The sequence below is a fragment of the Coenobita brevimanus genome, chromosome 101 (genome assembly GCF_032717465.1).
Source record: "Coenobita brevimanus isolate Jiangsu-jjx chromosome 101, ASM3271746v2, whole genome shotgun sequence".
Taxonomy (NCBI): Eukaryota; Metazoa; Arthropoda; class Malacostraca; order Decapoda; family Coenobitidae; genus Coenobita; species Coenobita brevimanus.
The window spans coordinates 59,539,049-59,555,383 of record NC_137054.1 but is presented as its reverse complement, the minus strand read 5'-3'; the positions used below and the strand labels follow the sequence as shown (position 1 = coordinate 59,555,383).

Here is a 16,335-nt window from a genome sequence, read left to right as displayed (position 1 = left end):
TAGAATGTGAAGGAGCATTGTGGTGTGGATGTGGATGTGATAAGAAGGGTTAGGAGACACACACTGAGGTGGTTTGGCCATGTGGAGAGGATGGAGAGTGAAAGACTGACAAGGAGAGTGTATGTGAGTGAAGTGGAGGGGGGGAGAGGGAGGGGGAGACCAAAGATGAGATGGAGGGATGGAGTGGAGAGGTATATGAGAGAGGGGGTGTGAGCTGGGAGCAGGGCAGTGAAATGGTGGGGGACAGGACGACATGGAGGCGATTTGTTTGTGGCCACCCCTTTTGGGATTAAGACGTCTGACAATAGACAGATAGATAGAGAGGTAGTGTAGTATATGTTTGTTAAGTAAGGTTAGGGCAGTTAATTTGGTTAGAAGTTTAAAGGTGGACTTGGGTCAGGAGGCCAGAACCATAATGGCCATTTTACCTGTGTTTTATGATGCAGCACCCACAAATTCTTGATATGCTCGCCATTTGCTGCACCAAAATCATGTGAATGTTGAGACCCAACTTTACCTAAGAGTGGGACCTTAACTTCTAATACTGACTGCTTATGTTAACAGATTGAACATTCGACGGGATCACCTTCTGGAGGATGCCTTTAACAAAGTAATGGGTGCTAGTAAGAAAGACCTGCAGAAAGCTAAACTCTACATCACTTTTTATGGAGAAGAAGGCCTTGACTATGGTGGGCCCTCCAGGGAATTCTTCTTCCTGCTTTCCCGAGAGCTCTTCAACCCCTACTATGGTCTGTTTGAGTACTCAGCTAATGACACTTACACAGTGCAGATCTCACCCATGTCAGCATTTGTGGATAACTACCACGAGTGGTTTCGGTTCTGTGGAAGGGTGCTTGGTCTTGCTCTTGTCCACCAGTATCTTCTTGATGCATTCTTCACCAGACCATTCTACAAAGGACTTCTTCGCAGGTTAGTAATTCTTGCTAAATTCCTGTCAGTACTGTCATGCACAACTGTCAGTTACTGAGCCCAAATGGTATTTGTTCTGCAAAGTCCAGAGTTTTTCAGCATTTCACATGTAACAAATGCATGAACACTGTTGTTACTGACCATCAGTAACTCCATTTCCTTTCCTGATTTCATTTTTTACCCATCTGCTTTTTCTTTTAATTATCTTCCACACTGCATTGATAGCTGTCTTGAAAGAGCCTTAAGTGAACGCAGGCAGTAGTTATATTGTCAGTAACAGATGTGCAAGTGAGTAAGAGGTACAGCAACAACACTTTGTTACTCATGCTATGGATTTTAAGTGATAGTTTTATGTGGTACATACATTATTTTTTGCTTATTTACTTATTCTGTTAGGTTGGGGCACTCACCATCCACTCACTCGATGTAGTGCTGCTCTCGGGTGTCTGCCCTTTCCTCTCCTCCATTCTTCACTTCTTTCATCCTCTTCTGTCTTTCATTCCTTCATTCTTTCCTCGTCCTTCTGCCTACGGGTGACTTTACGCTCTCTCTTCCATCATTCTTTCCTTCATTCTTTCCCCTTCCTTCTGCCTGTGGGTGACTTTACACTAAGTGACAAGCCAAAAAGTTTCCTGTACACCAGGAAGCTACACTATTTACTACACCGGGTGGTAACCATATAACCAAATTATGATGCCTGGTGGTTTAGTGGGTAATTACGGTGCTCCATTCGGATTGATCCGGTGAAGGTTTATATCCAAGGGGTGTTTGGGGTTTATTGCTCATATATTGCCACTCAGGGATGATTGAGGCTGGTCACTGTCATATTAAATGTCAGGACCAACTTGCCTAGCCCCGGGCTCCTACGCTCTTCATGGGGCAACGTAGGAGTGGATGATGGATGAATGGATAAAAATAATTGTTTTCAGTTCCCAAGTCACTTGTGTTTGGTTGCTTATTGCCTGGGACATCTAGGTACAGAAAGAAACTTTGCTGAAAAGCTAAGGTACAGTTAGGCAAGTTTCCAGCTTTAACATTTAGCGTTGCCAGTATTTTCCTTGTGCGAGATCCGAACTCACTGAGTTTCAAAGCTTGGATCATCAAATCTTTCACAGTTGAGATAAGTGTGGTGCAGGGATATGAGTGGAGTTCATGGGTGGTGTGGTAGAAAGGATGAGAGTGGTTTAGATATAAAGGAAACAGTATGAAAGAGGAAAAAGGAATTATTTTTATTTATACAGTGTATGATTGGTTGATGGGGTCGCATACCATCCACTCACTCGATGTAGTGCTGCTCTTGGGAGCCTGCCCTTTCTCCTCCTCCATCCTTCTTTCCATCCTTCCTCGTTTGTGTTTCTTCATTCTTTCCTCTTCCTTCTGTCTACGGGTGACCCTACACTGCATGACAAGCCAAGTGGTTTGCTGTACACCAGGAAACCATTTGCTATGCTGGATGGTAACCATAAAACCAAATTATGGCACGTGGTGGTTTAGTGGGCAATTAAGGCACTCCAGTCTGATTCAGCCCGTGCAGGTTTGTGTCCAAGGGATGGTTGGGTTTATGGCTCACTTAATGCCATTCGGGGATGAGTGAGGCAGGTTACTTTCAAATGTCAAGACCAGCTTGCCTAACCTCGGGCTCCTATGCTTCCCATGGAGAAACTTTGGATTAGATGATGAACGAATGTAATTTATGATATATGATGAAAGAATATAAATTATTTGGACAGTACAGAGTTGTAAAGAACAATCCCCTGAGAGTTACTGATTCAGTGTGTGGATGGACAAGGACCCCTCCAAGACATAAAAGAAGGGTTTAAAATTGTTGGGATAAGGAGAGATGCAAATGAGGAAGAAAGAGTTAAAATAAAGGAGTTAGTAAAGGAAGCAAAGGCAAAAACCAAACAGAGAACAGAGGAAGAGAATATAGTGTTTTATTGGAGAGTTATGGATCAGAAATTGAGGAAGTGGTACTGACAGAGAGAATGAGAGAAGAGGGTATAAAAAACAACAAAAATAACTTGAAGGTGGCATGTACTAATGTTGATGGTTTAATATTGGCAAGGTTAGAAATCAACGATTTCTTGAGGGTACATGAACCTGATTTTTGTAGAGATCAGGTTAAGAGAAGGTGTTGATGTCCATATGGGAGATGGTAAATACAAACTGTGGAGAAGAGACAGAAAAGAAAAAATGGGAGGATGATAATAGGGAACGTGGTGCCAAGAGACGAGCTTTATAGGCAGGGAAGATACAACTTTGGGAAAGCAAACCTTACAGGATTGAGAAAATTTTTTGAAAATGCAGGTTGGAGAAAATTCAGAGAAACAGGAGAGATACAGAGGAAGTGGGATATCTTTCTAGACCTCTATAATTTGGGAGTGGAAAAATATGTGCCAAGATTAAGGGGGAAAGAAAACAGGAAAAAGGAGTGGTTTAATAGGAGGTGTATGATAGCAAAAAAAAGAGAGAGAGACAACGTGGAACAACTGGAGAAAGAGAGGTAACAACAGAACAAAGAAAGAATATAAAAGAAGTCAATCAATCAATCATTTCCTGTGGCACCCTCGGGGATGCATAGGGCCTCGATGAACTCACACCACCACATCCTATCTTGTGCTAACTCCTCAAGATCTCCCCAACACTCATCTCCAGCTTCCCGTCTCATTGTCCTCACCCACGTCTCTTTTGGCCTTCCTCTACCTCTCCTACCAAGTGCCACCCACCCTGGTGTACCTCGTACTATTCCCTGTCTCCTATACTCATGTCCTAGCCACTTCCATCGTGAGAATCTAACATATTCATCGATCGGCTGCACTCCCGTTATTTCTCTAATTCTACTATTTGGTATCCTTTCCCACCACTTAACTCCTAATATTCTTCTAAGTGCTTTGTTTTCAAACACCAAGAATTTATTTTCCATAGTCACTGTGCTGTACCAAGACTCGTGTCCATAAATTAAGATACTCCTAACCATTACCTTATAAAGTTTGATTTTTGTATGCACAGAGAAATTGTTATTATTCCAAATATTTTTAAGCATTCCCATTGCCTGATTAGCCTTCTTTAACCTTTCCTCGAATTCAAAGTTCAAAGAACCATCCTTGGCTAAATAAGTACCTAAATATTTAAACCTATCAACTTGCTTTACAACCATACCTCCAATTACACATTCCTGCACATTTTCCATATTCATATTGATTATTTCAGTTTTTCCACAATTAATAACCAAACCCACCTTGCGACCTTCACTCACCAAACAGTCCAACACTCTCTGCATCTCTTCTGGCCCATCACAAATCAAAACTATATCATCTGCATAATCTAAATCCAAAAGTTTCCTGTTCTCTCCCCAAAGTATACCTGCACCGGTTTCTGTTCCAACGCGTTTCATAATGTAATCAATGACCAATAAAAATAGTAAAGGCGATAGAACACCACCTTGAATTACTCCGGACTTGACTTCAAACGAATCACTCAGACAACCATCAACCATCACTTTACAAAATGTGTCCTCATGCATGTTCATAATGACCCTCACAAACTCCTCTGGTATTCCATAATGCCTCATGATCTTCCCCATAGTCTCTCTCGAAACACTATCAAAAGCCTTTTCAAAATCAACAAAACAAAGACTTAACGGTACTCTCATTTCATTAACTTGCTGCATCAAATGCCTAACTATAAAGATCTGATCATTGCAACCACGTCCCTATTATACATTTTTCAGTGATGGCCTCTTGGTACTTTTACCCATTTCCAATATTTTACATTTCTTTGCGTTGAAGTTCATTTCCCACATCCGGCTCCAATCATGTATCCTATCCAGATCCTGCTGAAGTATTTTACAGTCCTCCTCAACCTCTACCTTCCTCAAGATCTTTGTATCATCAGCAAACAGACTTGCATAACTGTTCACCCCATCTACAATACCATTTATGTAAATCAGGAACATTACTGCCACCAACTCCGAGCCCTGTGGGATGAACCCAAACTGTTTTATAGATTTGTGAATGGCAAATTGAAACAAAAGACAGGAATCACAAAACTGAAAGTAGAAAGAGAGGTCTATAAAGATGCAGCAATGCAAGCTGAAATAATGAACAAATGTTTTCAATGGTTTTCACTAATGAAAAGGAGTTTGTGGAAGGGGAGGGAGTGACTATAAATGTAGTGACAGGAGATATAAAAGTGGAAGTACAGGAAGTGTATAAATTACTGGAAACTCAAGATGTAAGGAAAGCCCCAGGACCAGATGGAATCTCTAATTGGGTACTGAAGGAATGCAGACAACCACTGGCTAATATGACGATTTAATTGTGTGTTCTCTGGAAGAGGTGATTGTGCCTCAAGAATGGAAGAGGCCAAATGTGGTACCAATTTATATGGGAGGAAACAGGGAAGAACCCTTGAATTATAGACCAGTGTCCCTAACCAGCATGATCGCAAAATTATGCAAGAGAATCCTGAAAGATAGATGGATAAAATATCTAGAAGAGATGAATATTTTGGCTGAAAGTCAGTATGGATTCAGAAGTTGAAGGTCATGTGTATCCAACTTGTTGAGCTTTTACTCAAGAGTGATTGACATGCTACGGGAGAGAGAAGGTTGGGTGGATTGTGTGTATTTAGATTTGGAGAAGGCCTTCGACAAGGTACCCCATAAGAGACTAATGTGGAAACTAGAGCATATAGGACTGAAGGGAAACCTCGTGGAGTGGATGAGAGACTTTTTGAGAGACAGACAAATGAGGACAGTAATAAAGGATAGCATGTCTGGAGGGAGGGAAGTAACAAGTGGAGTCCCACAGGGCTCGGAGTTGGTGGCAGTAATGTTCCTGATTTACATAAATGGTATTGTAGATGGGGTGAACAGTTATGCAAGTCTGTTTGCTGATGATACAAAGATCTTGAGGAAGGTAGAGGTTGAGGAGGACTGTAAAATACTTCAGCAGGATCTGGATAGGATACATGATTGGAGCCGGATGTGGGAAATGAACTTCAACGCAAAGAAATGTAAAATATTGGAAATGGGTAAAAGTACCAAGAGGCCATCACTGAATTATTTGATGGGTAATGAACCAGTCACAAAAGTGAGAGAAGAGAAAGATTTGAGAGTGCTGGTCCAGGATATTTTGTCACCTGAAAAACATATTAACAAGATAGTTAGAGAGACGTATAAACTCTTGACTATCATAAGAGTAGCATTTCATTACGTGGATGAGGAGATGATGAAAATATTGATAGTGGCCATGATTTGCCCCAGGTTAGAATATGCAGCAGTAGTGTGGTCCCCACAAAAAGAAAGATATAAACATGATTGAGAGAATACAAAGAACAGCAACCAAGATGGTCCCCAGCCTGGCAGATCTGTCATACAAAGAGCGACTGGAAAAGTTGGATTTGCCTTCCTTAGAGGAAAGGAGAGAGAGGGACGACATGATTGCTGTGTTCAGGACCATGATGGGAGTAGACAAAATTGACAAAGAAGATCTGTTTGCGTGGGATAAGAGAATAACAAGAGGACACGGAATGAAACTGAAGAAGCCAAATTGTTTGAAGGATATCAAGAAGTATAGTTTTCCTTATAGATGCATAGACCTGTGGAACAGCCTGGACAAAGAGATCGTCCAGTCGAAAAACTTAAATGAGTTTAAAGCAAAATTTGACTTATCGAGAAACAGAGACAGGACCCATGAGCGTAGCTCATTTCCTATATATCACAGTTAGGTAAATACACACACACACACACACACACACACACACACACACACACACACACACATACACACACACACACACACACAATATATGGAGAAGAGACAGATATTTAAAAAAAGGAGGAGGAATTATAATATTAACTAAGAAAAATCTAAAAGTCAAGGAAATTAAACTAGATATACCATCACAAGTAGAACTGATTGCAGTAGAGATCGACACATCTGAAGGTAAAGTAATTGTAGCCAATTTGTACATGCCACCCAGATCAAACACATGGGAAAGAGATGAATATGAGGACCTGGCAGAGAGTACAATTCAGAGTGTAAGATCATTGCTACATAAAATGGAAGAGAAATCGGAAAGAATTATACTAACTGGGGACTTCAATACAAATATAAATTGGAATACGCTAGATATAAATAGCCACGAAAGCTGTTGGGACCAAAAGCTCCTGGATCTCGTGCAGGAGTTTTTCTTAACACAACATGTGAGGGAAACCACCAGAAAAAGAGGACTTGATGTACCTTCAGTGCTAGATCTAATATTTACAAGGCAAGAAAATGATATTGACAATTTAATATATCACCTTCCACTCGGCAAAAGCGATCATGCAGTACTAAATTATAACTTCAGGATAGCATATGACATAGTAAACAGCAATGATAGTTACAAAAAGAGCCTAAACTATAAAAAGGGAAATTATCAAGACCTAAAGAAGTATTTCTTAGAAGTTGATTGGGAAAATGAGCTTAGAGGACAAGATTTAAATGTTGTATATAAAAAATTTTGTGAATTTTATGAAATAGGAGTCCAGACGTAAATCCCACAGCACAAAGAAGCAGATAAGAAAATACAGAAATGGTTCAATACAGAATGTAAAAAATCAAAAGAAAGAAGAGATTTGTTGTGGAATAGATACAGAAGACACAATAGTGAAAGGGCATATAATAATTACAAACAGGCAAGAAACGACTATACAAGAATAAGGAGGGAAGCCCAAAAACAGTTTGAGGAGGATATAATAAATAAAAAGTAATGATCAACCAAAGCTGTTTTACAACTATATCAGAAGCAAAACTAAAGTAAAAGATATAATACAATCCATTACGGACGAGGGAATCACTTATACACAAGAGAAAGATATTTGTGAAGCACTAAATAAGAATTTCCAATTAGTTTTTACAGAAGAAAAAAATTTTGAGAGGGACTATTGGAACACGCATGTCCACACATACTACCAGATATACAAATAGCAGAAAAAGTAATTCAGGAGGAGTTAAGTAGTTTAGACAGAGGAAAAGCAAGTGGTCCTGATGAAATTTCATGTTGGGTATTGCGAGAATGTGCAAAGGAGTTAAGTAAACCATTATTTATAATTTTCAAGAAATCCTTGAGTCAAGGTAAACTACCTGATATTTGGAAAAAAGCAAATATTGTCCCCTTATTCAAGAAAGGAAATAGACAAAATCCACTCAACTACCGACCAGTATCACTGACCAGTGTTGTAAGCAAGGTATTAGAAAAACTTATAAGAAAAGCTTGGGTAAATCATCTAGAAGAACACAGTATGCTAACAGAAAGACAGTTTGGTTTCAGAAAAGGAAAATCATGTGTTACTAATCTGTTGAGCTACTATGACAGAGTAACAAACACAATACAGGAAAGGGAAGGATGGGTGGACAGTATCTATTTAGATTTCAAGAAAGCTTTTGACACAGTACCACACCAAAGACTTTTATGGAAACTGAACCATCAAGGAAGAATTCGAGGTAAACTGTTTTGTTGGATGCAAGACTTTCTCATAAAAAGAAAAATGAGGACAGTACTAAGAGGAAACTACTCATCATGGAAAGAAGTGACTAGTGGAGTACCACAGGGTTCAGTGCTGGCACCAATCATGTTTTTAGTGTATATAAATGATATATACAGTAACACTGGAAATGAGAGCTATCTGAATATGTTTGCAGATGATGCAAAACTACAAAGGAGAATTACTAACACAGACTCTTGTAAAGAGCTACAAGAAGAATTAAATAAACTTCATGAATGGAGTAGTACATGGCAAATGGAATTCAATGTGGACAAGTGTCATGTAATCAAGTTTGGTAAAAGTGGAAAAAGACCTGATTGGGATTATAAGTTAGGAAATAAAACCCTATACACATCAGAAAGAGAGAAAGACCTAGGTTTGATTATCAATAACAGACTATCTCCGGCTGACCACATCAGCGAGAAGGTGCGGAACATGTATACACTGCTTGCAAATATGAGAATAGCATTCACATACATAAATGAAGACATGCTAAGAAGGATAATAACATCATTCATTAGACCAATCCTGGAATATGCATCAGTAGTCTGGAGTCCTCATCTCAAAAAGCATATAGACAAGATTGAAAAGGTTCAAAGGGCCGCTACAAGATGGATACCAAGCTTAAGGGACCTAAGCTACGAAGAAAGACTAAATAAACTGAATCTACCAACACTACAGGAGAGAAGGAAAAGAGGTAACATGATAATGCTATATAAATGCATATCAGGAAAGGAGAAAATAGACATAAATGATTACTTAACATATGGAGAAGCATCAGCAAGAGGACACTGCAAAAAACTGCATAAGAAGAGAGGTGATAAAGACGTAAGGAAATTCAGTTTCCCAAACAGAGCAATTGATCAATGGAATGCACTACCGAATGAAATAGTGTGTGCCAAAACAATTCACAAATTTAAGGATCTGTACGATAAATATGGTTTAAGACACGGGACAGTACGAGCTTGACTCATTCCTGTAAAGATACAATTAGGTAAGAACAATTAGGTAAGGTAAGAACACACACACACACACTCAACTAGATGAGCATGAATCAGAGTCAAGAATGCATGATGAACATATTAAGGAAATCAAGGAGCAGCACAAGGGGTGAAAGAAAATCCAGGAGAAAGGAAATATAAATTTGAAGGAGATTATAGAACAACAAAGCAGAGAAAAGGTGGAAAAGGAAGTGGTTAGGGTACTAAGAAGTAGAGATTCTTTAGTCATGGATGTAACAGACAAGAAAAAATGCGTGATAATTTCAGGACTAAAAGAAAAACGGATGACAGTAAGGTCAGAAAGGGAAAGAGAAGAACTGAATTAGGCAAAAGAGATAGTATCAGTAGTTATGGAGGGTAACAATGAAGCTCAAGAAGAGATTGAAGAAGTGTTTAGGCTAGGAAAGTAAGAGGTGGGAGGGGCAAGGCCACTTAAAGTAAAGTTTAAGAGTCAGGCAGTAGTAAATGAAATTATAAACAGAACATGGAAACTATCAGAAAAGGAAGAGCTGAAGAATGTTTGGATAAGGAGAGACGCAAATGAGGAAGAAAGAGCTAAGATAAAGGAGCTATTAAAGGAAGCAAAGGCAAAAAACAGAGAACGGAGGAAGAGAAGACAGTGTTTTATTGGAGAGTTATGGATCAGAAATTGAGGAAGTGGTACCGACGGAGAGAGGGAGAGAAGAGGAAATAAAGAACAGTGAAAAAAGTTGGAAAGTGACGGTTTAACATCGGCAAGGTTAAAAATGAACGATTACTTGAGGGTTCACGAACCAGATATCATGTGCTTTACAGAGACCAAGTTAAGAGAGGATATTGACATCCATATGGGAGATGGCAAATACAAACTGTGGAGAAGAGACAGAAAAGGAAAAACGGGAGGAAGAGTGATGATAGCAGTGAAGAACAACATCAGTGTGGAAAATGTGGACCTGGGAAAGGGTAAGGCTGAAGTGATAAATATGATACTAGAAACCGTAGAGAATGGCAAGAGAGACATCGCAGTGGTATAAGTTCCCCCTAAGAGAAGGGCAAGGAAGGATGATGAATATCAGGAGATGTTGTCAGATATGGTTATCTGTCTCAAGAAAGTGATTGAGAAAAGCAGTGACATAATTATGATGGGGGATTTCAACTGTCAAGAGGTGAACTGGGAGGAATGGGACTCGGGAAGCAATTGAGATTCATGGGGCACTATATTGGGAAATATTGCAATGAGTAATATATTGACCCAATGGGTCAAAGAGGAGACTAGATTCAGAGGAGACGACATGCTAGCAAGATCAGATTTACTACTAACTAAAGAACCTGATGTATTTGAAAATTTAAAATATCAGTGTCCTATAGGAAAAAATGATCATGTGGTCACTGTGTTCCAGATGATAAAAGGGAATGTGGAGCCAAGAGATTAGTTTTATAGACAGGGAATATACAACTATGGGAAAGCAAACTTTACAGGATTGAGGAAATTTTTTGAAAATGTGGAATGGAGAAAATTCAGAGAAACAAGAGAGACGCAGAGGAAGTGGGATATCTTTCTAGATCTCTATAATTCAGGAGTGGAGAAACATGTTCCAAGAGTAAGTGGGAAAGAAAACAGGAAAAAGGATTGGTTTAACAGAAGGTGCATGATAGCAAAAAAAGAGAGGGACATGGCATGGAACAAATGGAGAAAGAGAGGTAATAATAAATCAAAGGAAGAATATAAAAGAACTAGAAATGAATATACAAGAAAATGCAGAGAGGAAGAAAGAAACTTTGAAAAAGGTATAATTGACAAATGTAAGGAAGAACCCAAATTGTTTTAAAGTTTTGTTAATGGCAAATTGAAACAACAGGAAGCAATCACCCAACTGAAAATAGAAGGAGAGGTCTATAAAGACATGGCAATGCAAGCTGAAATAATGAACAAATGTTTCCAATCGATTTTCACTAAAGAAAGGGACTTTGTGGAGGGGGAGGGTGTGACTGAAATGAAGTGATAAAAGACATAAAAGTGGACATTCAGGATGTGTATAAATTATTGGAAACTCAAGATGTAAGGAAAGCCCCAGGACTGGATGGAATCTCTACCTGGGTACTGAAAGAATGCAGAGAACAACTAGCAGATAAGATCCACGATTTAATTGTGTGTTCTCTGGAAGAAGGGAAAGTGCCTCAGGAATAGAAGAGGGGCAATGTCATCATTCATTCATTCGTTGCCAGGCGCCATGTATCCCAAACAGGGTGGCCAAGGGCTCAGAGTTAATTGTTTTACAGGGAGGGGCACTAATCCTCCACCAACGCCACTTGACACGTAGGGAGAACGTTATGCCAACAGCATCTGGTGTTCCCAGGCGGTCACCCATCCAAGTACTAACCAATGTGGGTACCAATTTATAAGGGAGGAAACAATGAAGAACCCCTGAATTATAGACCAGTGTCCCTGACCAGCGTAGTTGCAAAATTGTGCAAGAGAATCCTGAAAGACAGATGGATAAAATATCTGGAGGAGACGAACATATTGGCTGAGAGCCAGTTTGGATTCAGAAGTGGAAGGTCATGTGTTTCCAACTTGTTGTGCTTTTACTCAAGAGTGATTGACGTGTTACAGGAGAGAGACAGCTGGGTGGATTGTGTGTATCTAGATCTGGAGAAAGCCTTTGACAAGGTGCCCCACAGGTGATTAATGTGGAAATTGGAACACATAGGAGGACTGAAGGGAAACGTCCTGGAGTGGATGTGTGACTTCTTGAGAGACAGACAAATTAGGACAGTAATAAAGGACAAGACATCCGGATGGAGGGAAGTAACAAGTGGAGTCCCACAGGGCTCGGTGTTAGCACCAGTAATGTTCCTGATTTACATAAATGGTGTGGTAGGTGGGGGCACTCACCATCCACTCACTCAATGTAGTGCTGCTCTCTGGTGTCTGCCCTGTCCTCTCCTCCATCCTTCTTTCCTTCCATCTTGTATCTTTCTTTCCTTCATTCTTTTCTCATCCTTCTGCCTACGGGTGACTTTACACTCCCTCTTCTGTCTTTCATTCCTTCATTCTTTCCTCTTCCTTCTGCCTATGGGTGACTCTACACTGAGTGACAAGCCAAATGGTTTCCTGTACACCAGGAAACCATTTGCCTGGGTGGTAACCATATCACCAAATTTGGCGCCTGGTGGTTTAGTGGGTAATTTTTGTGCTCCAGTCGGATTGAGCCGGTGAAGGTTTATATCCAAGGGATGGTTGGGGTTTATTGCTCACGTAATGCCACTCAGGGATGAGTGAGGTTGGTCACTCTCATCTTAAATGTCAGGACCAACTGCCTAGCCCCGGCCTCCTACGCTCCTCATGGGGCAATGTAGGAATGGATGATGGATGGATGGATGTATTGTAGATGACGTGAACAGTTACGCAAGTCTGTTTGCTGATGATGCAAAGATCTTGAGGAGAGTAGAAGTCGAGGAAGACTGTAAAATGCTGCAGGAAGACCTGAATAGGAACCAAAATTGGAGCCAGATGTGGGAAATGAAATTTAATGCAAAAAAATGTAAGATATTGGAAATGGGTAAGAGTATCAAGAGGCCGTCACTGAATTATGTGATGAGTAATGAACCAATGAAGAAAGTGAGAGAAGGGAAAGATTTGGGAGCGCTGGTCCAGGATAGTTTGTCACCGGAAAAACACATTAACAAGATAGTTAGAGAGACGTACAGTCTTTTGACTAACATACGAGTGGCATTCCATTACATGGATGAGGATATGATGAAAAAATTGACAGTGGCCATGATCCTCCCCAGGTTGGAATATACAGCAGTCGTATGGTCCCCACACAAGAAGAAAGACATAAATAAGATGGAGAGAATACAAAGAACATCAACCAAGATGGTCCCCAGCCTGGCAGATCTGTCATACAAAGAGTGACTGGAAAAGCTGGACATGCCTACACTAAAAGAAAGGAGAGAAAGGGGCAACATGATTGCAGTGTTCAAGGCCGTGATGGGACTAGATAAAATTGATAAAAATGATCTGTTTATGGGATGGGAGAGTAATAAGAGGACATGGAATGAAACTAATGAAACTGAAAAAGCCAAGTTGTTTGAAGGGTATCAAGAAATATAGCTTTCCATATAGATGCATAGACCTGTGGAACAGGCTGGACAAAGAGATCGTCCAGTCTGAAAACTCAAATGAGGTCAAAGCAAAATTTAATTAATGAGAAAAAGAGACGGGACCCCACGAGCGTAGCTCATTTCCTGTATATCACAACTAGGTTAATACAACTAGGCAGGTAAGTACACACACACACACACACACACACACACTTAGAACAGTACTAAGAGGAAACTACTCACCATGGAAAGAAGTGACTAGTGGAGTACCACAGGGTTCAGTGCTGGCACCAATCATGTTTTTAGTGTATATAAATGATATAAACAGTAACACTGGAAATGAGAGCTATCTGAATATGTTTGCAGATGATGCAAAAATACAAAGGAGAATTACTAACACAGACTCTTGTAAAGAGCTACAAGAAGAATTAAATAAACTTCATGAATGGAGTAGTACATGGCAAATGGAATTCAATGTGGACAAGTGTCATGTAATCAAGTTTGGTAAAAGTGGAAAAAGACCTGATTGGGATTATAAGTTAGGAAATAAAACCCTATACACATCAGAAAGAGAGAAAGACCTAGGTGTGATTATCAATAACAGACTATCTCCGGCTGACCACATCAGCGAGAAGGTACGGAACATGTATACACTGCTTGCAAATATGAGAATAGCATTCACATACATAAATGAAGACATGCTAAGAAGGATAATAACATCATTCATTAGACCAATCCTGGAATATGCATCAGTAGTCTGGAGTCCTCATCTCAAAAAGCACATAGACAAGATTGAAAAGGTTCAAAGGGCCGCAACAAGATGGATACCAAGCTTAAAGGACCTAAGCTACGAAGAAAGACTAAATAAACTGAATCTACCAACACTACAGGAGAGAAGGAAAAGAGGTGACATGATAATGCTATATAATTGCATATCAGGGAAGGAGAAAATAGACATAAATGAATACTTAACATATGGAGAAGCATCAGCAAGAGGACACTGCAAAAAACTGCATAAGAAGAGAGGTGATAAAGACGTAAGGAAATTCAGAGTCCCAAACAGAGCAATTGATCAATGGAATGCAGTACCGAATGAAATAGTGTGTGCCAAAACAATTCACAAATTTAAGGATCTGTACGATAAATATGGTTTAAGACACGGGACAGTACGAGCTTGACTCATTCCTGTAAAGAGACAATTAGGTAAGAACAATTAGGTAAGAACACACACACACACACACACACACACACACACACACACACACACACACACAGAGGGATTCAATCTAGGCGGACGTGTGACACCGGCGCTCTGTACCAAATCATCACGGCCAGTGGCATTACCTAAATAGTATCTTTGTATGAGTCAAGCTCAGTACCAGGTTAGACTAAATGATTGTTCATTATTAAAAGGAAAAAATAAAACGTTTAAACAAGACTTGTGAAAACAGGAAATAGAACCAAGACGAAAGAATATTCTGAGTCATCTCTGAGGTTTGTTTAGACTACAACAACACGGAGATTGTAAGTACATGCTTTGCACTTTAAGTATTGCAAAATGGATACATACTTCAGTAAAACAAATTTGGAAAAGAAAAGGGATGAAGGTAAAAAGCAAAATGATGATTTCTACCAAGAACTGGTTGAAGTAGAGACCCACAATAGACTGGTTGAACGTGTAAACAAACTAGAAATGGCTTTCAAAAATGAAATTGATGAAATAAAGAAGCAGATGCACTTGCAAAAGGAAGAAATAGAAAAACTAGGAAGGGAGGCCAATAAGAAAGACACAACCATCAGTGAACTAACAGTGGAATTGAGTACACTTAGGAAGAAAATGAGTGAAATGGCAAGTACAGTAGTCAATCACGAGAGTGTTATGGAAGAGTTCAAAAATGACACAGAGACAATTAGGCAAGTTAGCAGTCTTATTGACCAGAGCAGTGATATTGAGGAGAAGATAACACAAGTGAATGAAGCTGTGCAAAGCTACAAAAATGACGTAGAAACCACGTATGCTGAAATGGTGAAAGTATAGAAAGACTTAGAAACAAGGGTGGAGGAAAAAAACATTAAAATGGAGGTGAAAAGAATAATCCAAAACAATCCAAAGTTAGTCAGAGATTCAGTAGAGATAAACAAATCAATAGTAATCACTGGTATAGAAGAGGAAGAAGTTAAAAACAAGATCACAAGAGACAAAAAGGAGATGGCAAATGTAATGAGCTTACTGAAAGAAGTATCAGAGGAAATCTGTAGTAAAGACATAGAGGAACACAAATGGTTAGGGAAATACGAGAAAAGCGAGACAAGACCTCTAAAGGTGACTTTCCAGAGTGTAAACACTGTGGAACAGATACTAAAAAATGCAAAGATTCTTAAGGAAAAAGAGGAGTTCAAAAATGTATGAATAAAAAGATGCCTAACACAAGAGGAACTGGACTTACTGAAAGAGAAAAGGGAGGAAGCAAAAACAAAAAATGAGGGAAGATCAGAAGAGGAGAAGAAGAAATTTTTTTACAAAGTAATAGGATTGCAGGTACGAAAGTGGTACACAAACAGGATGGAAGAAAAAGGAGGAAGGTAGTAGAACCATGTCATGACAAGTATATAAACAAGATGATAAAGTTGATGCACTCAAATGTGGATGGAATGGTATCTAAATTTCTAGAGATGAATGATTATGTCAGAGAAAATGAACCACAAATAATATGCCTAACTAAAACAAAATTAATACCAAGGATATCAAATGACATACTAAACTTAGAGGAATACAATATATGGAGA

The 16,335-nt window shown here is 39.5% G+C and overlaps 1 protein-coding gene across 1 annotated transcript in view; it reads left to right on the top strand.

The window, feature by feature from the left end:
• Hecw (Hecw ubiquitin protein ligase) overlaps window positions 1–16,335 on the top strand; it is a 288,203-nt gene that overhangs the window by 96,571 nt on the left and 175,297 nt on the right. The window contains exon 3 of the mRNA XM_080284513.1: window positions 565–930. Coding sequence (XP_080140639.1) covers window positions 565–930 — 366 coding nt within the window. The remainder of the gene's footprint in view (window positions 1–564; window positions 931–16,335) is intronic.